Here is a 26953-nt window from a genome sequence, read left to right as displayed (position 1 = left end):
CTGGAGGCAAGATGATAGACTTAAAGCAACATGACAAAAAAAATGACTTTTTGGAGGATTTGGTTTCAGAGTGTGATTCACTTTTTCACTTGCTAACACAGCCAAACATCAAGCAAGAGCTGCAACACAAGAACCCTCTAAAACAGTGGTCCCCAACCTTTTTACCTCTTCTTTTCTTTAATAACGCCCTCTTCGGTCCACCTGCCTCTGCCCTAATATTCGTATATAGAGGATGGTGTCTGGGTTCAGGGCCAGAGTGGGAATGACGGAGGACCATTTTCCCTATTACAAGTCAGTGTAGTGTAGCATGAAATAGAAAGGTAAAACAGTTACACAATTTTGGTTTAATTAAAGTGTGTATGTAATGTATAAGGGTTCTAGCTTACTTTATATCCAAGGAGAAAAAAATAGGTGCACCCAAAGAAATTTAGGAGCACAGTGAAAAATATAAAATGGTTTATTAACAAACACTGTGAATGAGACTACTTTTGTCTGAACATTACACTCATTGCACATCATGTTCTCCAATTCACTGCCACTTCTTTAACATGTTTGCACTACTAGTTTTTATAGTTTGGTCTTGGTTGTTTGTTTGTTTGTTTGTTTGTTTGTATTTTCCATTTTATACTATATATATATACATATATATATATATATATATATATATATATATATTTATCTGTGTGTGTGTGTGTGTGTGTGTGTTTGTGTTAAAATGTATGTGTTCCCTTTGGACACTCCCTTTGGTGTCCTTCTATGTTGTGAGCCTCAGATTTTCAGGTTGTAACAGTTTACTACCTTGCAAACGTGAGCATTTTTTGTTTTTGCTTCTTTGAACCATATACCAATACAGCAGGTTGTGTAACTTGACACGCACAAGTGAAACATTTGCACTTTATGGCTACATATACTGTATGTGAAACCAAGTGTTGTGCAAACATTTTATGTTGTGAGAGTTGTTTTGAGTGTATCTATTTCACTACTGGTCTAATTACTACTGCAGTACGGCAAAGATACATATAGATACTCAGCCTTTCTCTCTTTTTAAAACTTCCTTAAGTTTGACAAACAAACGTTTACTTCAATGGTGGGATTTCCTGCTTGTCTCTTATCAGTTAGATCCTGAAACAATGGACTCTGCCCACGCAGATTTTGTGTACCGGGCTGGTCTGCTCCTAGTGCTACTGTCCTCCTTGTGGCTTTCCCCTCACGACCAGATGTCCCTTTCTGGGCTGGAGCCAATGGATTTATAGTAGTAAAGGAAGAATGGCTAAAAAAAATCAGATAGTGTGTCATCCATTACTGTATTTTACACTGGCGTTTGAACCTCCATTTCACAGCAAAGTAGAGATGATCTGAATTACTTGTGACAACAGCCTCAGGGGACTCACACACACACACACACACACACACACACACACACACACACACACACACACACAAGGCTGGCACTGCACTTGGAAAAATATGACTGGATATCATCCATGAGAACATACATAATTTAAGATGCAGTGTGTTGAGCGTGACGTGTCTGTGTTTATTAAAAAAAGGACCAAAAAATTTCATAGGGAATTCAATATACACAATTTTATTTACATTGACACATGTATTAGCAACACATCAAATGTACTCAGTAACACTAAAGCCTCAGGTTTAATAAATATGTAGCAAAATGCAGGAAAAACTCTTAGGGGAGCAATGAATCTCTATTATTCTGAAACATCTCCTTCCTGGTTATAAAACCAAATAATATCATTTTTACTGGTAGTGCCACCATGAATATTAATGATCAGATATGACCACTGGGAGCAGTTAAGTTTGTTTTGCTGGGAGGCATTTACCAAGATAAGTGGCAAAACTGATTGAAATGACGAATGAACCAAAATTAACCATTGGCCACTGTGGATCTCTTCAGTTAAATTATCATGGTGACAGAGACACAAGCAGCCTTTTTTTCCTGTTGAGCCTACAGTTGGAAATCTGTGCACACATAAGAAAATACAGCATAAAATTCTGCATTAATGTACCACATCTTCATTGAGATAAACATCTTCAAAAGCATCAACATTACTTTACAATATACGCACATTTATATTTACAAAAAGACAGAGCAGTCCCACAAGACTGTGGGGTTTTAGTAGCCTAAAAGGACGTGATGAATCTTTAGTAGTGGCACCTCTTGACAATAATTTTTTTAATTCTGCACTCACACACACACACACACACACACACACACACACACACACGTTCATACACACAAACAGGACACTTTCCTGGTGCTCTTCACAACAACATCCACCAGTGAGAAAGAGGGGAATCATAATGGTCTGGACTGATACAGACTACTGGCTGAGAGGTGCTGAAAGTCCCACTTCTTATGGAGGAAACAGCTGGATACAAAGAAGAGAAGGACTGCTGGGAAACCAGCTACTGGTCGGAGAACAATGAGATGACTGAGACACTGAAGTTGAGCGCTGCACCCGGAGTTGATGTTTGAACAGAGAGCCTTGCAGGCCCACCGGCTTGTAACTTCAGGGAATACTGCAGTCCACATAATGGCATTTTACATGAGCAGAGCCCCAACTTTCTCCATTATATATACTGTAGAATACACAGCAGTAGCATCTGCAAAAACACACCAATTTCCTGTCAGCCAAAACAAAAAAAGGTTCCCGTTTCCTGGTCCTTCATGAAAGGGGAAGAAGGTGAAAAGCAGAGAAAACACATCTCAGAAATGGCAGTACCTGTCTGATGCTTGTAAACAAAGATCATACACTGGATATGGCAGGAGAGCAAACCATATAAACCTGAACAGTTATTTACACTTTTACAAGAGAACTCTCCAGCAGTCCAGCTGTCAAAAAGTGAAACTCAACACCTGCAAAAACATGCTCATGTGACAAAGCTAAGAGTTACAGGCTTCACAGAGTGTCGTCTTTGTCAAACGTTTAACTTCCCATCTCATTGTATAGCAATGACTAATATCATTACCTACAGATATGTACACATATACAGTCGACAAGCACATAAATGAAAAGCTAGCGTACCATGTCTATACCATATCTCTGAAGACAACTGTGTGTATGAAGTAACTGTGGGACAATCCTTCACTCTCAGAAATAATGTGTTGAATTTGTACTTTTAGGGGTACAACAGCTTGTCACTGGGACAGCTGAGGAAGAATCTGGCTTGGGAACATAGACCTATCAGAATAGGGGAACAGTAGGAGTCCATTTCAAGGGTAAAACAGCTGTACCTTAGAGGGTACAGTTATTAAGGTACAAATTTAGCACATTATTTCTGACAGTGTTGTTATAGATAGGGTAAATTGCTCTTTTCAAGTTATTTCCAACTTTAAAAGAGCAAAAAATTTATTTTCTAATGGACTTGAAGCACTTATGGACTCTAAGCATGACCGACCATGCTGTCTAATAGCTTATATACCAGTGTCTTAATATCTATATTTAAATTGGCCCCCGAAAAGTATCTCCTTCATATCAACATAGATCTGAACAGTTGGAAATAATACTGACAATTAAAAAAAAGAAAGAAAAGCTGCATTATGTGATGTATGTAATGATGTGAAGTTCAAGTGCCTCAAGTGCTTTTCCTCCAACAATTGCAACAACCAACCAAAATAAAATCGCTGCATAAATATCCATGACAGAAAAACAACAAAGAATAGCAAAACACAAAATGTAAAAAGAAAAAAAAAACTCCAAATATAAGAGAAAACAAAACAAACTTTATGAAATGTGTAGGAAAAATGTAACTGAAAAAAAGGTAGTTTTAGAGTAACGTTTTATGTCCCTCCACCCTTCCCGGTGCCTTAACAGTTCTTGCAATGCGCAGGGGAGCATTAGTCCAAATGTCCTCCCTGTAATCAGTAGGCAATAGTAGTGATAATGATAAACGCTGTTCTTCCTTTGTTGTTTCTGGTAATAACTGGCAATTACCATTCGTCTGCAACATGTGACAATAAATGCTGCTGCTACCGGGTGGTGGGCGGGTGTAGTGGTTGGGTGGTTTGTGGCGGAACATTACAGGCACTTTATGAGGCAGCCAGACAGGTTGGGTGGGTCCTTACACCCGCTGGGCTCTGAGGGTTGTCCCCTCCAGGAAGACCTCGTGCTGGACTAGTAAGGGCTGGGTCGGAGCGCTGTTATTGCCGGCTGAGTTGAGACTGTGGAGCGCTGCGCTCTGAGGACTCGGCTCCTCCCTGGCTCTGGGCGTCACAGGAAGCCTGGAGCTAAAGTTCAGATAGATCTGGAGATAATAAAGAAGTGGTGGAGAGAAAGAGGAGAGAGGAAACAGTTTGATATATTGTAGTCTCAGTTCTGCAGTTCCAAACATATTAAAGAAATTTCAATATTTATGTCTGTTGTAACTCTTTATATGTGTCATTACATCTTGCAATAGTTTGACATTGGGAAAAACCCTTTTTCACATTTTGTCGTTAAATGAGAGTTAAATGGGTAATACTGTCACATATCTCCTTTAATCATAAAGTTGGAGCCAGGAGATAGCATAAAGACTGGAAGCATTGGGAAACTACGAGCCAGACTCAGTCCAAAGCAAAAACAGGGCTGAAAGTCTTAAGCCATGTTAGCAAGTCACTGAAGCTATGATTTCAAAGTCAAAGTCAAAGTCAAATGTATTTATGTAGCGCATTTACAGACGGCTGAGCCGCACCAAAGTGCTTCACATAAAAGTGCAAAAAGTGCAATAAAATACAGAATTGACAAAGGTGGAAGAAACAAAAACAAAAAAATATATTTTTTTAAATATAAATTAAAAGAAGAAGGGATAATTTTAAAAGCACTGTGGGATTACTAGGGGACACTATTCACTAGCACTTTCCGGAGGAAAACTTTAATTGATTTGCTTTATTTTTTACTTTTATCAAGTAAAAACTATCATTTAAAGCGTTCATATAAAAGAAAAGTTATAGAAAAGTTCAAAGTTCAAAGAAGAAAACACAGCCCTAAAGCATGCTGTTTTATTGTCTATTTTACTCTAAATGGGACCATAATTTACTAAATGAACCTTATGTTGTATTGAAGAAGACTTGAACTAGTGATTGAGACCATAAACTCATTAAAAAAATGTTTACTGAGGAAATAAATTAAGTGAAAGTAGGGTAATTTTCTCATTGACTTCTATTTAATCGGACTTCTTTGTATTTAGTGGAGTTGCCCCCTGCTGGCCGGATTAAACAAATGACAAACAATGTGTTGATTAGCGAGGTTTTGAGTTGCTGGAAGGCAGGTTCTTAAAAAAATATCTTTGTACAATGCAGGCTAGCTTTAAAGATAAACTATTGGTCTGTAGCTTCTAATCTAACATATGTTGTCATTTGACATGAGCTGTCAGAGCTGTTAGCGTGTAAGAGGACAGTCATGAGAACAGACCTCTATACAGTGTTTACCATGATTAAATCAGACCAGCTGTGAGTTCAAACACATGTGCTCATGTTGTGAGAGGCCCCTGACCTAGACCTGAATCATATGTGGAAACCCGGGAGATAATTTTAAGAACAGTTTTCCCACGAGAAAACAGAGTATGTGTTGGCTAATCTGTATGAACATTTCCTTTATTTTTTGTGTAGGCTCAAAAGTTGTGTCAAAGTTATCACATAAACCATGTCACTTCAGCTTTTCCTCCCAGAGTTGCTGTTATTTCACTCTTAAATCTGCTGAACCGTCCGTGAAGTTCTCTCAGTTCTTCTCAGTTTTCTTTCTCAGTTTTTTTTCTTTCAGGCATGCAATTTTGAACCATTAAGTGAAGGTAAACATTATAAATGTGTTGTGCCCTACATGCTTAGTGGCATCCGACAGCTGTTGTTCAATCCTTTCCACGACCTTCCTGAAGGGGGGTCTGTTGAGGGGGTCAGCATCCCAGCAGGACCTCATAATCTGATACCTGCACAGCAGCAGAGAAACACACAGACACAGTTATTTGTCTACAGATGTGACTTCCCCTTTCCTTTTTGTGTGTGTGTATTGTTTTCTGTTCTTAGTTCCAGAGTTTTAGTAATGCTTTTGCGAAGCCAAATGCAACAGGATGAAAGTCAGCTGCTATTCAAACCCCCCACATTCATTCTTTTATAGTCCCACCACCTCCATCTATCTTTCCACACCATCCACTCCTATGATCCTTTTAAGTTCACTCGTATTTCACTTGGACACCTTTCACACACACACTCATATTTCCCTTCACCAACTCACATTTCACTGGGTGCAAACTCCGGAGCATCCATTCTGTATCCTTCTTTTATCAGTTTGTAGAACTTGGCGTCCACAGGCATACCAGGATAGGGACTGCTTCCTACATTGGAGCAGGGAGATTCAGTTACAATATGCAAACTCACAGACAGACAGACAGACAGACAGACAGACAGACAGACACTGCAAAAACCAACAAAAAATAAGAAATAAATAACTAGAATTAAGCAAATACATGCTCGAAACAAGTAAAAATATCTGCCAGTGCAGTAAGTAAATTTTTCTTTGTAAGAAGAAAATAAGTAAAAAATATCTAGGCACTGGAAAAACCAATAATGTCTTGAAACAAATCCAAATATTCTTATTTTGAGCAATTGTGGCTTGAATAGCCCAATTGTAGTAACATTAAGCCAGCAATACTTAAAACTAGCACATTTTAGTGGGTAGAAAATGCTAAAACTCTCAATTGGAGCCAATATTTTAGCTAACAACTCACCATATTCAACAGTTGAATAGCTTGAAAAGCATGAAAAAGCTAACAATGTCAAACCTTAAAATAAGTCTTTAAACAATAAGATCATTACATAAGCACATAATACTAATACTAATAATTAAATAAGCACATAAAGCTTTGGTCAGTAAGTAAATTATACTCATAATTAAGATACTATTGCTAGAGATAAGAAGAAAATACTTGGTAAGCTTAATGGTTTTGCAGTGAACACGCACACAATGGATTGATAGATTTACCTAATGAGAAGATTTCCCAAAGCAAGATGCCGTAGGACCACACATCACTCTCGAACGTATACACACACTCAAAGATACTTTCTGGAGACATCCATTTCACTGGCAGACGAGCCTGGAAAACAAAAGCCCTCAGTGAGTAGATGTTAAGTGGAAATAAAGCTGGAACCCCTTCTTCACAGTGGGTTTTTTTTTTCAATTTTTCTTTTTCAGGGTGGTTGAGGTCAAACGCATTTTTGACTGAGGACTGCCAAATGAACAGAGTGTACAAAATGCCAGGTATGCACGCAGTGTTCCCGCCTGAGGATCTAAAAACACACAGATCAGCCCAACTGTGACACCCACACCTGGCACCTACAGAGATAAATGCTAAGACATACATCTCACACTCATTTGCAGCAATTAAACAGGTGAAAAGCAAAAAAAGACAAAATAAAGTGATATATGAATAAAGTCTCTTATTAAAACATACTTTTATTGGAGAGCCTTTCCTGATTTTACCTGAATTTTAACATCCCTTGAACTGTCTTTTAATTACACAAAATGTTGTAATTTTCTAACATTTTAATCTGTTGTTTTATGTATTTATTTATCTATCTGTTTTTAACTTGTGTTTGTAAAGTACTTTGTAACATGTGTTTTGAAAAGTGCTCCATAAATAAAGATTATTATTATATATCTCAAGTTATAATATGAGTTATTTTGGAAAATGTACAAATAAGAAACAATTATAGCTCTGTCTTATCAAAAGCCATAAGGAAGTCACTGCAGCATCACAAGCTGTAACATAACTGCAAACAATATATTCTATGAGGCCAAACAATATATTCAATCCTTTGTAAATTCAAATCTATTTCTTTATAACTTATTTACATTTTGTCAGCCTTAGTCATATTTGAACGTTTACGGAAAACAAGTAAAATCACATTGGTATTTTTTATTGATATTGTAACAGGAAGTTACAAAAGACTTAGGCAATTATGCTATTAGACTAATGATTTGAAGAAATATTTTGTGTCTGAGTTGGTATTTTCATAAACCAGTTGCTCTGGTAAACATCAAGCAAAGTTGGATAAAGTTTCCGTGCTCTGTCCGGCTGCAATTTGTTATTAATAAGATGATGAAAAAAGCAGTCAAACACTGTAATTGCTATTTCTGGTAAGTGCACAACAGTTGTGTACAATTTGAGACAATGCTACTTTGTTGAAATCTACACAATAGTGTACTACATGTGAGGCCTACTAACTGCAGCGTCCTGATTGAGACACAGCAAACAGCTTAAAATAGCTTTCTCGTGAATTGGAACAGCTTCTAAGCAGAAATTTTGATTACACAGCAGCTATGACAAGTAAAGACACGATGGACTTACACCAACATTGTCAGTACTCAAGGAATTTTTTTTCACTGTGCCAAACTAAGCCACTTAAGTGCAGGGTTTGATTGAAGAATGTCAAGAATTGCATGTTGAAGGGGGGCATTCATGATTATATGCACCCTGCTTCTCATCTCAAATTCCCAAGTGTCACTTCTTGCGTGCAGACTTACGTTGCCTTTGACTACGTAGTTGGAGTCCGTGTTGATGTCTCGGGCCAGGCCAAAATCACAGATCTTTGCGACTCTTCCTTGAGTCAAGAGGATATTTCTGGCAGCCAGGTCTCTGTGGATACACTGGAAAACAGATGCACCGCAACCTTTAATATCCAATGATACATGACCAATCAATAAGATAACATTATGCATGGATGAAGTGCTTTTTAATGCAGTTTGGGGCTGAATTTCCACACTTGACTCTGTAACACACAACCACTGACACTGATACATGAGCTCGCTGGCCACAGTATCTTGGCTCCACGGCTAATAAATCTTTCAACAGCATGCTCCAACATGCGTTTTAGATCCGTTTACTAGCTGCGGAAACACGATCCTTGCTCTGTCAGACAGCATTTGTATAAATTCACACAGAGTTTTATCCAAAAAAATCGAGTATGATAGTTGTCGTTGGATGCTCACATTTTTGGCGGCTAAGAACTCCATGCCTTTGGCCACTTGGTGCGAGAAGCTGAGGAGGTCTTCGGTGTCTAGAGACAGTCCGTCCTCATCAAATAGCTCGCTCTCTGCATCATCTTCAACATAGGAGCCACCTGAGAGGACAAACAGGATTATTTTTCTGAAATGGAGCTTCAACTGTTTTTCTTGTGTGTGTATTTTAAGACATTTGAGATATTTGATGAATGGCTGGCTTGCTTGCCTTTGCGTAGTGAGCGTCTCTTCTCAGAGGATGAGCCGAACGGCAGGTTGCCAGCAGCAGAAGGCCTCATGGTCATGTAGCCGTTCAAGCTGTCACTGTGAAGAGGAAAGGAGCAGTCTGGTCTCAGTTGAGAACAGCCACACATAGGCACGCTTGCTGTCCAAATACCCTCCTCCCACGCACGTTCTGGATAGTAAATACTAGTACTCTCTTGTCTCTTACAAACACAATATTCCCCTCTTAATACACAAAAAAGAACCTGACCCAGCTGCGTCCCTCTGCGGCATGACGTTGCGGTAGTAGCAATCTTCCTCGAGCTTATAGCAGATGAAGGATTCCCTCTTTCTGCGTAGAAAGTTAAGGAGGTCTCCAAAGCAGCAGTACTCTGTGATCACCAGCGTAGGGCCTGCAGAGAAAGAAACCTCATGAGGACGATCCTTCCAGATACTGGGACATGATGTACTACAGATACAGTAAGAATCACAAGAAAATGAGTGTCCTTAAACAGGCAGCTCAACCCCAAATCAAAAATACATTTCTTTTCTCTTACCTGGTATTCTATTTATCAGTCTAGATTGTTTTTGGTGGAGTGTTTGAAATATAGCTGTAGACATGTCTGCCTTCTCTACATTATCATAGGACTATATGGCACTTTGCTTGAGGTGCTCAAAGCACAAAAATACATTTGAAAACTCAACAGCAATGTCTCTCCAGAAATCCTGTCCCAGTAACTCAATATAATCCACTGACCTTATTAAGAGCAGTTTCATGTAGTTTCTATATGAAATTTGAGAGAAGGCAAACTCAGCAACTCACAACAAAACAATCTAAATTTGATTAACAGCACTACAGGTAAGAGGAAATTATGACAAAATACAACAGATATTGATCTTGGAGTGAACTGTCCCTTTAAATTCTGCCAGCTTGGGCAATATGGCCGAAATCTTCTATTTGATAGAGGCCATACGCTATCCTATATTAGGGATGGGAATAATTAATCGATGATCGATTAATGGTTGTTAAGAATTTAGTCGATCATGTGGAATTTTTTTATCGATCTGTGTATTTTTTTATTTTAATTTTATCTCTGACTGCGTATCAGTACTCACTGAAAAAAAAAAAAAAAACAGCCAAACATTCAGTTCTGCGTCCCTACGTGAATAAGCCAATGAGCTGAAAATTAAGTTGGATAAAGCTACAGTTTGCAAACTGAAAGTTGCACGAACAATTATAAAATACACAGAAATACAAGAGTATTAATTTGAGCAAAACTAGCTTACTGTATCATACCTTGCTAGCATGAATTACTAGTTTTAATTTTATCCAAAACTTATTTAAACACAAAACACACTTAACTATACAAGATTAATGTGAAAACTAACCTCAAGCCTCTTCTGGGGCTAAAACATAAAACATTGAACTCCTTGACGTTATATTTACAGTTTAATCTCAGTTGATTTAGTTTTACGATTGACAGGATCAAGTCTCTTTTCGTCCTTTCAATTTAAAAGCGTCCGTACATTTACATTTAGTCATTTAGCAGACGCTTTTATCCAAAGCGACTTACAGGAAGAGTAAAAGCAAACAATCAAGGTATAGTGCAATAAGAGCTATTAGTGCATCAATAAGTGCTAGTGACAATTCTTTGAGGAGTAGAATTATCGTGTGGAGCTAGGAGAGAAGATGCTCTCCTGATCATTAATGTTATAGATAATCGAGTTGTCCCAAACGCCCATCCCTATCAGATATATCAAGATATATAATGTTTTTGGGGAATTTAATATATAAATAGTCTATATGAAATAAGCTAGTGCATTCTATTGTCCCAAGCCTTGGGGTGCCCATGCTGCCAATGCACAAGGAAGACTTTAGTGTATCTTTGAGACACACCAGGTGCACCATTTACTGTCCAACCATTAATATTTGTAAAACAACATAATCTAACATTCTGCTCAGGTTTGGTGGAAAGGGAGGTGGACTGGTCAAACAAACCCAAACGTTGACCCAGGAGACAGGTGTTTATGTGTGCTGTGAAACCAAGAGTCGGTGTTGTTATTTGGAGTCAACATACTTAATTGCATGCAGTAATATTTGAAGAAGCTGTTGTTTTTAAGCCCCACCCTGTTGTTTTACCCTAACCTCAGTCAAGTGGTTTTATTGAGTAAAGTTAACCATTTCCTGTGAACATGGACATTTTATTTTGAAAAGCTACTGTGCACACTGCAAATTATTTGTTTCTTACCAAGATAAAAACGTTTAGATCTAGAAGTGTTAGATAATTTATCTTGTTTTAAGAGTTAATTTCTTATTTTAAGTGTTCAACATGTTTATTTCTAGATTTAATCATCTTAATTTAAGAAATATTGTCAAGTGAAAATAACTGTCTATGCAGCAAGATCATTTCTATCAGATTTAGTGTTTTTATCTTGTTTTCAGACACCTCTTTTTTGCAGTGCATGTAACTAGTGGGAAGTGATTCACCATTCTTGACTTAAGCAATCTTGATATAAGATTTCATCCTGATAAACTTCTATTGAAAGCTATATTGAATTATTGCCCAGCCCTACTGTCAACAAACTGTGAAGCTCCACTGGCTTCAGTGACTATACAGGACAACATGGCTGCCGTACCTCCAACAGTGCAGGCTCCCAGCAGGTTGACAATATTCATGTGGTTTCCCAAGTAACTGAGGACTTTCAGCTCTGACATCAGTGCCTCTTTCTCTGTGGCATGAGCGCTTGCTGTGGGGAAGAAATAGTGAAACATAATCAGAATCAAAAGGATTGGGAGTAAAGTCAGCTTGAGGTGAGCTTGAACTACAATTGTATTTCATGATCTGGTATTTGCTCAAGGCTAATTGAAATAAAAAAGTGCCTGTTAAATATAATTAGCAGGAGTGTGTGAGTCACCACATAAAGATATCAACTTAATCGCTGCTTGTCTCTCAACACCTGCAGGAAAGTTAGTTATGCATAACTACTTCTTAAAAGCGCACAGCTACCATGCATGTCAGTCAAAAACAGCCCCGCTGTGCTCGTCACACTTCATTTGCATGTGTGTTGACAATGCTTACATTTGAGCATTTTCACAGCCACCGTCATGACTGAATCTGCTTTGGAGAGTCCATATGCAGTGGCTTCCACCACTTTCCCAAATGCACCAGATCCCAGTGTCTTCCCTGAAGACAAGAAGACAGAAAACTGTTATTCCCCATCCTGCCTCCCTCCCACTAACTGGCCCCATGCCAGCGTTCCTAGGACAACACCAGTTTGAGCCCCGGGGCTGTGTACGTAGGCACCAGGACACGCAGGATCCTGTTTAAAAAGGTTTGTTAAAAACAACACCCAGAATATGTCAACAATATCATGTTTGCAGTGAGGGAGTGGGGTTTCATCATTAATGAGCTGTGAAACTGGTTAGTGACCACGGACATGGCTAAAACCTTGACGTCGTGTCCATATGCACAGAAAACAGAGCGTGTGTCAATCAGCATGAAGTAGCCCGAGGGTGGCAGCGGTGATGTCATAGCCACTGCACTGTTAGGCTTTATTATTGAGACTATTACTGACACAAACCCTCATTTATCTCCACATCGCCATGATTTACACCCAAGACATGAAAACCAAGATGCACACTTTAATGTCTGATATGACAGATTCATGATCATTGAGGACGAGACACAGCACACACCCCAGATAATTCTGATAAAAGGATTGCAGGGCGCTTACCAAAACGCAAGTTGTTTCGAGGAAACTCCCACTGGTGATCATACGGTAGCTGGGTGGGGTCTATGTACACATAGTTGTTCCCATGGATGCCTTCGATGACTTTCCACTGAATCTGGTATTTGGGTTTCTGCCATGCATGAAAGACAACAAAATACACATTAATTACCATTTCACATTAACTCAGGAGGTTTCACAATGCAAACTCTTCTCTGCTTGACTTGCTCTGTCTCAAAATGTGACAGAGGGTGTGGAAGAGTGCAGAGCCGTCTTACCTGCATGTACTTGTAGAACAGCATGATAAGAACGAGGCAGAGGATGCCTGCTGCTGATACAGAGCCAATTAGCAGAGGGGTGAACAGATCATGGGGAACAGTTCTTTCTGCAGGGAGACAGAAATCATCATGTTAGATACAAGAAAACCAGTGGCTGTGCATTGGCAGTAATCTGGCAATAGTATGTAATAGTATGTATCATGATATAGGGGTCATGATCAAAAAACATTTTGCTACAGAAAGAAATCATAGTATAAAGAACTAAGAATTATTAAGTTTCCTTTACTGGAAGGGCAACCGATAGGACACTTTTCATGTTTTCTTGACTGGAAAGACACCCAAAAAAGTTTTATCTACCATGAACGCATCTAAGAGAGCAGAGTTTTTTACGAACATGGAGGCACCAAGAGGTGCAGCCGGCCCTCCTGCCCCTCCCCTGAGTCCACCAGTGAAATATTTTTGTGCAATGTGTCTGCAACAAATCTTTGCATAAATGAATAGTGTTTCTGACACTCGATACAGTATCACAAAACATAATATTGCAAAGTGTATCATTTTTTTCTTACACCCCTAGAGTCAATCAGTGAGTCTCTCATGTTTACACTCTAAATGACATTGTAAAGGGGAATTAAGCTAAGCCAGAGAGGGCTAAGTCACAGTGAAGCTCACTTTGGTCAAATCGCAGAAAACTAATCCAATTATATATGTTTACTGTATACCGTTGTCTTTCTCCTTTTTTTTTGTTGTGCAAATTCTACACTTTATTTTCTTTAAATGCTTCATATGCCTTCTGATCATTTGGTATTTTTCTAAATTTCATTGCTTTTACAGCTGTGGCTGTCAGTAATTATATGTAATCAGTGTTCTGTTCCTTTGTGTCTGGCTGTTTGTGATGCCTTATTGTTTTGCTCCTCTGTACAGTGGGGTGTAATAAGCTCTTTAGAGATAAGAAGCTTTCTCTCCACTTCAAATCTGAGAATGCAGAGTCTGCAGGAACTAATCCCCTGTAAACCTGTCAGTGGTTTCTAAAGCTCTTTGTATTCTCTGCTGCAGCTCACTGACACCTCCAAGCCTCCCACAGCCCCAGAACGCCCAGCAGGACTCCTACTGCGCTCCACACTCTCCGCGCCTCCGCCTGGTCTGCTGTTACTCAGTGAAGCACAAAAATCTTGGGCACACGCTCCCAAAGGCCTGTCCTGCCTGGCCGTAAACACTCTCCTCCCTCATAATGCTCGCCCACATACCCTCTGTAGCCACAGTTACCCCCCCCCCCTGTCCTGCTTAAACCCGGGTCTCCAGGCTCAGGCAGGGACAACTCTGCCGTACTTTCAGTTCCTGCAGTCGCACCACTTTGAGGACATTGTAGAGCAGATGGGGAAGCCGTTATAACAGAGCGGATTTGGAGACATAAAGTAAACAATGGACTAAAGCTAATTCTTATCTGTAAGTGACATCTTATCGTGGCCAATCATGTCTCTCCTTGCTTATGTATACCTAACAGATTATAAACGACCCACCTCTAGTAGTCAGACCACATTTATAGGGTAATCCTTGCCAAAAACATGCTTGTAGTAAATATTTGGAGTTGAGGATTACATCTCATTTGAGCTTTACAGAGCTGAGAAGATAACTTTGTTTTTTAGTGCACAGGGCAGCTGGGAGTCTCAGACTTTTTTTTTTTTTTTACAGTCACTGAAATTACTCCAGTAATGAAACTAACAGAAGATTTGCAACCTGAACACTATGAAAGATTTTCATGTCTGTGTGTCCTCTCTTGCACTGTTGACTCTGTTGCGCTTAATTCTAATCTGAAGGTGAGCACATGCAGAGGATTACATCAAATCAGCAACAAAACATGAGACTGACAGGCGCCCCCTTCCATATTACGTGACCTGTATTTAACAGTGTGTGCTGCATCCTTCTTTTTATTTAGATCTCTATGTTAACTCACCGCTGATTGAAAAGAGCGTGTATGCCTGCTCTCCCTCCACCGTAGCGACACATTCCAGAGTACTGAACCGCCCCCTGCTCACGTTCACCCGACTCTCCACCTCTGTTTTCCCGAACAAGGGGCTAAACAGGGTGACGGTGATGACATTGTGCTCCTCCTGGGTGGCATTCACCTGCTGGGAGCACCTGGAGGCAGAAGATTACACATTGTTGACGGGGTTGATAGGATCACTGAGCTATTCATCTCACCCCTAAGACACACATTCCTGCTCAAAACCACTAAATATAAACTTAAAACAATATGCAAGACCACAGACATATGTCCACCAGAAATCATAATAATATTGAGGAATTCCTTCTGTCCTCATAAAATATATATCTGTCAAAAAAATTCCCCAAGGCTCAATAATTCACAGCTGTTACCTATAGCTGTACAACAGTGTGTGGCAACAGGCTCACTTGGGTCACATGACTTTTTCTTCCCGCAAAATCATTTGCGTGCCTGTATGTGATGAGCATTAATTGGATTTGATTATAATTAAAAAATTACTGGATAATCACTTATGAATCACCGACTGTGCTGCTTGGGATTGGTGTTGCTATAGCAACCAGGTGCTCCTCCTTCGACACAATTTATGTTTGACGTGAGATTAGACGCGTCCGGTCGTATCCAGGCAGACGCCCTGGGCCCCTACCAATCACAAGTCAATTCTTTCCAATCCCCCTGTCACATGAGGTTCATCTTACCACTGTCAACCAACCACAAGTCAGCCCCGTCAAATCCCACAATCCCACATTCCACCATCATCATCATTCCTGACTCTATCCAATGTGTCTTTAGTGTGACCTTTAGGACCCTCCAGGTGCACATCACCCATAGGGTATCATAGGGTAGGGTAGGGGTAGCTTAAATAAACGGTCTCATTTAACTACTTGTGACATGTCATATTTGGCTTTGACTTTGACTGAACATTTGCTCTCATTTTGCGAATATAATATCGGGATATATATCGTATATTTCGATATTCAGCCTAAATATATTGGGATATGACTTTTGGTACATATCGCCCAGCCCTAGTTTCCAGCACTACTTTGCCATCAGACAGCGCTGTTCTGTTTCCATGGGGGGGAAATGAAACTGTTCTCGCCTCTCTTCAAAGCCACCAGACAAAAACAGTAATTTTACCTGCAGAACATTGCTTTGAGTAGATTAGTTTTTTGTATTATTGTATGACTTGTATGTTCTTTTCAAGGATTGGTTTGAATTTACCAAAGTCATGCAAGAACCCATTGAGGCAGCGGAAGGTAAAAATACTGTTTTCATCAAAGGAGTCTGGTGGCTTTGAAGAAACATCAATAACAGCTTCAGTTCCCACCACATACATATTTTAACAGGGCTAACTGACCGCAAGGTAAAGTGGTGAAAATATCGTAACTATAGCACAAACTTAAACTGATATTGATTTTTTAAGGTGGCTAAAATACATTTTGCTGCAGCCCCCGTCCACAGCGGCTATTTTTATTTTAATACAGTTTAACAAAAACTCATCAGGACTGTGAGGTTGTGGATTTGACATCATATTTCCCAACTGAAACCAAGGAGAGAAGCACAACCAAAAACAGAATTGCACAAATCTCTCATGTAAAACAACAAAAAGTGTTTAAACTTTGGGGAAATTTTGTTGTTCTGGGCCTTTAAAGATCTCACCTGGCGTAAGGCTGCTCACAGTAATACCAGGTGATCTGTGGGGCAGGGAAGCCCTCCGCCACACAGCGTACCTGTCCGTCCACTGGGCCCTCATGAGACACAATCGCAGGTTTACCTAACAAACACAAGTTAATGCCAGAATATGTTAACAGATATATGTGTATGTGTATATGTGAATATGTGTAACAGATAAAGCTATGGAGGTTTTTATTCAGTCGTCTTTATGTGAGGAGGAGGATGTAAGGTGAGAGCAAAACCTAATTTCACACAAACAGAAAGGTCAATGAACCCCATTCCCACATGTCAGCAGCTTAAGATTAATACATTGTGGTAGTGAAATCCATTATATGGCTTCAGGGAACAAAAAACCTTTCAAAAGATCTATGAAACAACTTACTGATCACAAAGATGGTGAATGTGTGGTTTACTGAAGCGTCACCATTGGAGGCTTGAAAAGTGTAAACTCCACCCTCTGACATTTTCAGTCGCACCAGCCTCAGCTCACTGCTGTACCTAAAAATAAGAGAATTACATTTTTAGCCTTTAATATATTTGTCAGTAAAAATCCTCTCGAGATTTTTTAACCAGTCTGTTGTCTGTTTCTGCTCTTTACTGCATTTGTCTCTGTTTATTGACAGTATACACATGCAGTTCGTTATTAGAAAAAAAATAAGTCTTCGCAGCTTCCAATTATTCTCGAGGCTACTAGAAATTACAGATGATATAGATTTATTGATTTTTAACAGGGTTTAACAACTCTTCCTTCATGCAACATTTGCTTTAGGGAGTCACATCCAATAGAGGCTTAAAGGTCATGTCCTATTCGACACATATCAAAAGAAGTGTTTGTAGCAAACACCGTGAAGCAGGAGCAAAAAATGCATGACGGTCAACACGCAAACTTGGATAATATTATGTAATATTTTCATATGCAGTACAAGGGTAATACCACAGACATTTCATGGTTTCTTTTTTTTGTGAAAGCCATTTATATTCTGGCAGTTCCTGTTTCACTATAAAACCCAGAGCGTCTTTAGGATTTCAGCTGTTTTTCTCAGGGAGGTGTGACAAGTGCAGCTGTTATATCGGCACCTCGGCTGACCTGAAGCCACACCAAACGTGTTAAATTCCACTGATCGAGGGTAATGAACATTTACATCTATGTGGTAAAACCAGAGGCACTTAGAGTAAGAGTGTGCCTGTGTACTGTCTTACCTGTATTCATGGTTGTGTGTGGTGATGACGTGGTCGGTTGTGTTCCTCAGCTCGTGGCCCATGAAGCTCCAGGAGAAAATGTGCGGCTTTGGATAAGCCTCCATTTCAATATTTAGGGGCAAACTCTCGCCGGCACGGACATGGATGGTTTCATTGATTGAAGGTAATAAGTTGATGAATCCTTTTTCTGAAAAATAAGAAAATTAGAAATTGTCACAAGGATTTGCATGAGTAAATCTTCGTCTAAATTTGTTGGAGTGAATATGATTTAAGTTGTGTTGATCTAGAGGCAAGTCACAAAGTGAGCCAACACAAGTAAATGAAGAAAACATACAACAAATACTGAATTACTCCCTGTACATGCAAAACAAAAGTGACTTTAGGGAAATATGCTTATGTACAGTCATGGAAAAAATAGTTCCTAAGAGTTTAGTTTAAGAGCTGATATCCAGCCATTTTCCATGGTTTTCTTGAAAATGATTATTGTTATTATCAAGAAAACCATGGAAAATGGCGAGATATCTTATCTTATCTTAAATTAAACTCTTATGAGCTATTTTTGTTGTTATCATTATATTTGTCCAAAAAAATGTACCTTTAGTTGTACCAGGCATTCAAATTAACAAGAAAATGGAGAAAACAAGTACAACTTGACTGTACATCTGGCTGTTAAATATAATGCCACAGCGAGCAGTTAGCTTAGCTTAGCCTAGCAAAACACTGAAAACAGGGAGGAAACAGCTAGCAGGGTCCTGTCCGAAGGTAACTAAAACCACCTCCTGCGTGCCTCTAAAAGCTAGTCCACCAATCCAGATCCCGATCCTCTATATTTACTGCTGCAGTTCATGAGATTGAGAGAAAGATAAATAGTGCAGCCGATTCTGTTCCCAGTTGCCCAGTGGCCTTATTTTTGTGAGGTTGTATGGCAGACAGATAACCAGGAAGGCTCCAGGAAGTTATGGTCGTTCTGACACATAACCCCTCAGAGAACACTGAATTGTTGTTCTCACTTTCTGGTTTTTGTATATGCTAATTGGATAACCACAGGGTTATTAATTACAGGGTATTGAGTTTTAGAGGGGCTAGCAGGTGGATTTTCTCACCTTTGTACGGAGCCAAGCTAGCTGTTTCCCTTTGTTTTCAATAATCATGCTCAGTCGAGCAAAATTACTGATGGTGGTCTGGTCATTATCTACCTGCAGCTTGCAGTCAGTTAGCTTAGCTTAGCTTAGCATAAAGACTAGAAAAAAGGAAAAAGCTAGCCTGGTCAGGTCTTAATGTTGCAAAAACTTAAGTGTAAAGTGAAATAACCCTGCACATAACCCAGATAAAATGGCTGACTGCCATTTTATCACTTCAGTTTTGTGATTAAACAAACAAGCAGGACTAGCTGTTTGCAATTTGAGTCTTTAGAGACACCTCTCCTAATATCAATTTGCATCAATCTTCTCAGGTTACTCTCAGCAAGAGAGCAAGTAAGTGTACTTCCTAAAAAAATGGATAGTTAAAGTTGCTTTCTGTGAAGGGACAAACAAAATATTAAGAAATTGCACATAGGAAGATGAGAGTTCCTGCCTCAAGTTTCCAAATATTTCTTCTTTTGTGTTTTACGACTTTAAAAGTTAGAAACTGCAGCTTTAACCAAAAGCAAATCTGTTTACTTTACTCACCATAAACATCCAGCCACACCGACTGCGAGCTGACCCCTTTCTCATTCTCAGCTTCACATTGATACCTCCCAACGTCTTGATGTCCCACCGCCGCGATGTGCAATGTGGCGCTGCGCACATGGGTGAAGTTCTCCGTCAGGATACGTGAAGCACTGTCAACCTTTGCTGGTTGCTGTGGATACCAGACGGCACCCTGTCAACGCCCAGAGATCTCTAGAGATTAACCCTGTCTGCATGTCTATCCTCGCCAAGCACACAGATACTGACTCAGACACACAGCAGCCTGCATGCCAGTACACACACACACACACACACACACACACAAGCAGCCGGGATCCTGAAGCTTAGACAGTGTGAACTTTGACCCCTTTCACTCTCATTCATAAGAAGAAACAACCACTGATACCAGGTACACAGGAACTTAACCTGTCAGTAAATAGAAACCATTTGAAATAGTATTTACTTAAATTTGTGACTTTGAACAAAACTTTTCACTCAGGTTTGTAACAGCCTAATTGGGACAAATGAGATAGCTGATAGCTGGTGGTTGACTCTTCCTATACATTTTAGTCAAATATTTGCTTAAACTGATCAAAGCACTTTTACAAAATGTAAGACAACACTCAACATGCAGTATTTTAGTTGAATCTTCCACCGAAAGCACAGCACACAACAAAGAAAAGGCAGCAGGGTCTCACCGAGCCAGGCGGAGTGACCCACTTCAGCGTGATTTCTCCGTTGACATTAGTGGTGTTGCAGGTGAGGGAGAGACTCTCATGCCGGGTGAGAATCACTCTTTTGGTTGCCTGCATCTCAATCACAGGAGGATCAACAGGGACTAAAAGGAAATTCAAAATGTGGATGAGTTTCAACCAGTGCTTTTGCAGCAACAAAGCACACACATAGATGCATTTACACCACTTTACCTGGTCTCACTGTCAGGAGGTAGTCATTGGATCTGACGTTCTCTTCCCTAAGTCTTCCTGTGCACACATAGCAACCTTCGTAGGCCTTTTGTGTGTTGTAGATGATGATGCCTTGCTCCAGGCTTGCAGAAAACTGGAGACCAGAGGCCAGAGCTTTACCGGAACATGTTTGCAGGCGCAGGTTGTCCAGACTTGGATCAGTTGCCAGGCAGGAGATGGAAGCATTGTCTCCCACTCGAGTGAGAATGTTGGACACCATTGATTTTCTGAAGGGATTATCAGGATCTGCCAAAAAATGGAGGCGTCAGAGCTGCAAGCGGGGCTGCATACTGAGCTGTTGAAGCTTCAGTTTGTGACAGGCATGATATAACAATGTTTAACTGTATTTGTACAATTTTGATTTCTTGCCACATGATTAATAGGAATGACTTGCTTTTTAGAAACTGACTGACTATGCTCCATCACCTGTTAAATACAACAGATGGGGACAAGTAGATTTGTATGGACGCTGTCTTTTGCACAATACTCTTTTGTTTACAGATTTATATACACTTAAGATTTTTGTGAAAACTAACCCTATTTTTCATACTATTTAATAGCCTGTAGTTTTAGTGGCGGGGCCCATTTCCTGTACTGGATTCAAATTGCCTTCACATGCACAAGGGATTCCCAAAAAACAATGCACACATGAAATCCGGCAAAATTTTATCTCACAAGCCCGGTTTTCAAATGTAGCACAAATTTTAACAGAATTTCCATGAAAATCTGTCAAAGAAGATATATATTCTTATCGTGATCGCCACTTTAGCAGTTGATTCTGTTATTTCCGTCATCGCAACTTTACGTATTACTGACGTGACAAAGGTCCCTGTCTGTGGTTTCACAGAATTCCGCTGATCAACAGATGGCAACAGTGCACCCAAAAATGCAGTAATGCATCGACATAGACAGTAATTAAGAAGACGGCTAGGTAGTAAACATGGACGTAACTTTACAGGATTTTAAAAACTTAAAAAATTGGCTTTGCAAATGTTTTAAAAGTAAAGAACTGCATTCAAACTGTCTGTTAGTCCTCTAGAATGTCCACAATGTGTTTCTGTAAGTAACACTGACTGTAAACACAAACTCCACAGGGCCCCTTTCAGTCACATGCTTCATATACGTCATGATTTATTCATGAAGTGCATGTTGTTGCATTTAATTTAAAACCAGGCGAATGGAAATGTATTTACTGATAACAGCCTTACTGTTTAATGTTCACTCTCTCATTTTTATTTTTTTTTGTGGATCGCGACAACTTGGGTTTGTTTGAAACAACACAAGTTTGGTTATCTGCACTGTAAACTGATACACCACCTGCTCTTCTGTTGGATTTCTAACATGTTTGCTTTCCCCAAAAATTCTGGGACCTTTCGAAACTGCACTTGCTGTTACCATGGTAACCACGGATGTCGCCAAATCCACCAGAACTGAATTTTTAAGGATTAAAACTTGAGATCTGGTTATTCTACTGATTTTTTTTTCCATCTTCAAATTTGTAGAATTAACAGGCACACAGGCTCATCTGGCAGAGTGATGACTCTGCTGTGGTTATCTAAACAGAGACATCTGAGCCAAAGAGTTGTAAAAGCTTCAATTGTCCGACCAAATTCTTTTAATAATGCTAGATCTGAGCCTCTCATCTAAAAAGTATTTGCTGTTTGTTGCCTCAGCGGTAGATGTGTGGGGAGTGGAGTGAATGATCAGCACATGATATAAGCCTGCAGTGATGGCAGTGATCCAAGGGGATGTGGAGTCACATAGAGGAAAAAATACAGTAAAACTCAGTCATGAACTCGATAAATAGTTACAGTATCTACTGTACCTGTCGGGGGCAAAGTTACAAACACCTTTCTCTGTGAGCACGCCCACACACACTGCTCCCTGTCACTGCTGCGAGAAATGCCAAAACTTCCTCTCTGCAGCTTCCCCTTGTTCTAGATTTTAGTTATCTCCCTCACACAAACACCACGTGATGTCAAACACATGAACACATCCAGCTACCTTTCACATAGACATAGATGGAGGTTTGCTCCTTGGTGCGCTCCTCCAGGCAGATGTAGCGGCCCATGTGAACGGGCTGGGCCCTGGAGATGCGCAATGTGGACATCCCTGCAACCTTTTTCTCTCCCCGCACCTTCGGCCGGTCCTCCCGCTGCCACTGCATCTCCTTCTCACCTTGGCAACGCAGCTCGAAGGGTGCGTTGAGCGGGATGACAAGGTGGGGGCCGACGGGGGTGATAGTGGGCTTGGTGTTGCCTGTGAAGGGACGGAGAGGGAAATCAACTGCATGTCAAACAGAGCTGCAATAACTAGTAAACTAATCAATTGATCGACATAAAAATAATCACCAACTACTGTATTTTGATAATCGATTAATCGTTAAAGTAATTTTTCAGGCAAAAAAATGCAGAAAATTTTTTCAACATGCTTTTCTCTGTTTTATCATATTAAACTGTCTCTGGGTTTTAGACTGACAAAATAAGACATTTAAACCAAAGACTGTATAAATACATCATCTTGGACACTTGGGTGGACATTTTTCACTATTTTCTGACATTATATACACCAAATATAGTGAAAATCTGCGGATGAATAAATAACAGAAAGATTTGTTAGTTAAAGGGCCAATGTCAAACACACCAAAATCAGCCAAAATTAGTCTGTACTTGTTAAGTATATGTTACAAAGTTGTCCCATTTCACCACACATGCATGAGCATGTCCACATGCAAATATCAACGTTCACTCAGAGATTATATTATTTGAAAAGCCTCAAAGTTGAGTGAAATCTTTTTCTCACCACTGAGAAGTCAAGGTGTGTCAACGCCTACAAGCTCACAAGATTTGTGTTTATGATCGGAACAGTTAAAGGTGATATCCCTGATCCAAAAGTAAACTAGAAAAGCACTGAGAGGGTGCAGCTCTCCACCAAATCCATGCCCTATAGCTCTCAGTGAAAAATAATTTGCCTATCCCTCCGTGTCATTCGCTTCCGCTCCAAAATGTATTGGGTTTTTCCCTGGTCTATAATGCACCATTCCACCAAGTTTGACAGAAATCAGGCAAGTCATCTTGTTGACAAACAAGCTGAGCTGAAAATCTTATCTCCTTGCCGGGGGGAGTGGCAGGATTGCCCCTCTTTTAGAAACTTCCGAACACATGATCTGTCAGTTCCAAATTTAATTGGTGTTTTTTTTTCAATATGCATCTTAACAACTGAAAACAACAAATAACTGTATAAGAAAATAAATTGTGTTAAACAGCTGATAATGACTTGTGACACCATAGAGGCGCAGTATGCGATTCTGGAGATTGTGCACCATCACGGTACACCAAACAAACAAAACAAAGCAAAGTCAACTTGTGACCTCTCTGCACATGTTTATATCTTCAGTGTAGACACAAGCTGGGCGCAGTTAACATAAACTGTTAGAAATATGCAAAATTTCACAAGTAAAAGCTAAATATTTGAATTGTATTGTTTTCCCTCAGATTTGTCTCTGACACACAAATATTTGTTTTATTCATCAACAACTTGAAGGCCACAAATGGCTACTCTTGTACTTCAAATAGTTTAAAAAGTGTCAGACCGAGCCTTTAAATTCTCACTGTCAACATAAAGCAGATAAAGAGGTTTGGAGTGACAGCAGGAACTGAACCCTCGGCCTCCTGATATCTGAGAAGATCTCTGTAATCAATACATGGCCGAGAAAACAAACGACATTACATATAAGTAAACAAGAAATTTGTTATCTGACCTTTAACCAGCCATTGGATAATATGAAACAAATGTCCGTAGCACGGTGGGTACTGTGGACAATTTTTTTATGTGCCGCACCGACTGAAAACAGGTGGGGGGAAGCAAATGAGCCATGCATCACCATGGTGGGGGAACTTTTTCCATTGAAGCCACCTGTGACTAACACCACAGCTTCCACTGATGAGACTGCAGCATGAAACAAGGCACTACAGACAAAAGATGCTGCCTCCATCTTTCAATCGCTCATTAGGAGGGCACAAAAAATACATAAATATCAAATATTGAAACAATCTATCTCCCATTCCCACAGTCTTTACTTCAGTGGCTGTTTACAGGTCTGTCATGAAGCATGAACAGGGTGTGGTGGCATGACAGAATGGCTTAAAGGGACAGCACACCCCTAAATCAGAAATACATATTTTCCCCTTTTATCAGTAGTGCTATTTATCAATCTAGATAGTTTTGGTGTGAGTGATCAAATGTTGGAGATATCGACCGTAGAGACGTCTGACTTCTCTGGTACTTAACACTATATGGTTGAACTCCTACTTGAAACTGCTCACAATAAAGTCTGCAGATTAACTTGAGTAACCGGGTCATGATTTCTGAAGATATATATATATATATATATATATATATATATATATATATGGACGTACGGGCAATTCACACCAAAATAATCGTAAAAGCACTATAGTTCCGATTAAAAACAAAACATGGTTGTACATTTTGAGTGAAGTGTGACTTTAAATGTGTAGAATCAAAGGACAGCAAACAGCAGAGTATCATTACACAGAGATGGGTCCTGTTTAGAGTCTGTTACTTCTAATGGCTTGTGTGTTTGCGGAGCATCTGCGCCTAAATATTTGACCAACAACTGTGGAATTTAACATTAAGGGTTGGTTATCAGCTCAGCAGGAAGAGATCAAATGTATACGTTCTGCATGCGGGTTATTTTTTATATAATTTATGTGTTTATTGATTAAGCGCAAGAAAACAAAGTAAAAGTTAATTAGGTCTGACGCCTGCGTAAACGGACTTAACTTCATGGCGTGCCTTATTGCATCATATGACAGGCAAGCCTGTGCACACTGCGTGAGGATGTGGCAGTCATTCAAATTCCCTGATGATAGCGATATGGCGTGAACATTAACGATCTCCCGTGACCGCATGTACTTTCAATCTGTCGATCATATGGGAATAGGGGAATAAAACAGCAAGGGTCCACCTGATGCCTACCCTGAGATGCACGGGGATCGCACATGAACCGGGGGCGCAAAGTTTAACAGCAACACTTTGCGGCTCACCGCTTGTTTCAGCACGGATGGCTAGTGGGCCAAATGCAGCTTTCCATCAAATTTACGTGCCAAATATGGAGAAATCCCCAACTCTGTTACCAGAGAAGAGAAGAAAGTAAAAACAAGCAAACTCGCGAATGAACCTAGCTTACTAAATAACCCTTGAAATTAATCCCCCCGACCGAGACGTAAAAAGGCAATAAAAAAACGATTGTTTTTATGGACATTAGCCTCAACAGCTAGAATCTGAAGATGGTGCCAGACTATAATAGTTGCAATGTGTCCAAACAGCACAACAAACCAAACTCTTCTTAAATGCTCTGTAAAAGTTACACAATGTTTATCTATCCAACAAATGAGATATTACACAGGCATGCAAAGCAGTTCTGGGTACATGGTTATTTGCATGCTTCCCAAGAATCAGGAGTTGCCAATATATTTACATAATGACGGTTACGTGCGCGAAGGAAAACCGCATGAACCTGTCGCGTTCATCGAGTACAACACCGTACAAAAGTCCATTCAATTCCGCATCCTGCTTCACCTCCACTGTTTGATTACTTTTTTTGTTAAAGGCGCTCTGGTCCTCTGACCAAAATATAAATTATTAAAGTAGCGCGCTGGCATCCCAATCATCAGCTATCCACTTTCCTCATCAGATTTCAGTGACTTGTCTTCAGATCCCGTTGCACCACTTCCCAGAACAAAGAAAAGTGTGCACAAATGCACCATAAAGGCGATCACTATAATGTGGATTACCTATCTGTGCTAAAGGGAGATGAATACCTGCAGTTAATCAGAGATAGTCGAGCCCAAAAAGTAAGCAGCAACAAGTTGCCTCCGTGCGTAAAGTGGGCGCATGAAACGCTTACCTGGCTGGAAGGTTAACTGTAAAAACACAGACAGCAGTATCCAGTGGTATTCCATAGTTATTATTCCATGGGTCTAGCTGTGAAGGTGAGCCAGTGCCTCTCTGGTGAAAGGTGTCTCTACTCTACTCGCCCGAGCGCAGCGGAGTTGAGGGGAAGTTGACTGATCTAGAGGCGCACTCACAAGTCTTTGTTAAAGGCACAGATGCTCAGTAGGGCTCGCAACAGCAGCAGCAGTCGTCGCCTATCTGCAAACATGCTGTTCTCCTGGAGCGCGCCAGAGGGGACGAGACAGGC

General features: G+C 40.0%; 1 protein-coding gene across 2 annotated transcripts; it reads right to left on the bottom strand.

The window, feature by feature from the left end:
* Window positions 1-1821: 1821 nt before the first annotated feature.
* Window positions 1822-26953, bottom strand: kita (KIT proto-oncogene, receptor tyrosine kinase a). 2 transcript variants are annotated; one of them, XM_059341809.1, is made up of 21 exons: window positions 26660-26953; window positions 22732-22986; window positions 20689-20973; window positions 20461-20600; window positions 19763-19955; window positions 18093-18279; window positions 17275-17390; window positions 16878-16992; window positions 15171-15355; window positions 13220-13326; window positions 12948-13074; window positions 12293-12397; window positions 11850-11960; window positions 9484-9625; window positions 9220-9314; window positions 8982-9112; window positions 8517-8639; window positions 6975-7086; window positions 6228-6327; window positions 5817-5922; window positions 1822-4266 (listed from the first exon to the last, which is right to left on the bottom strand). In XM_059341809.1, the coding sequence occupies exons 1-21, from the start codon at window positions 26712-26714 to the stop codon at window positions 4084-4086; spliced, it is 2973 nt and encodes a 990-aa protein (XP_059197792.1). In that variant the 5' UTR covers window positions 26715-26953; the 3' UTR covers window positions 1822-4083. The 2 variants fall into 2 exon arrangements, with proteins under 2 accessions (XP_059197792.1, XP_059197793.1); XM_059341810.1 differs by having other exon boundaries at window positions 19763-19934.

This window comes from Centropristis striata, chromosome 9 (assembly GCF_030273125.1).
Source record: "Centropristis striata isolate RG_2023a ecotype Rhode Island chromosome 9, C.striata_1.0, whole genome shotgun sequence".
NCBI lineage: Eukaryota > Metazoa > Chordata > Actinopteri > Perciformes > Serranidae > Centropristis > Centropristis striata.
This window is presented reverse-complemented; position numbering and strand designations above follow the sequence as displayed.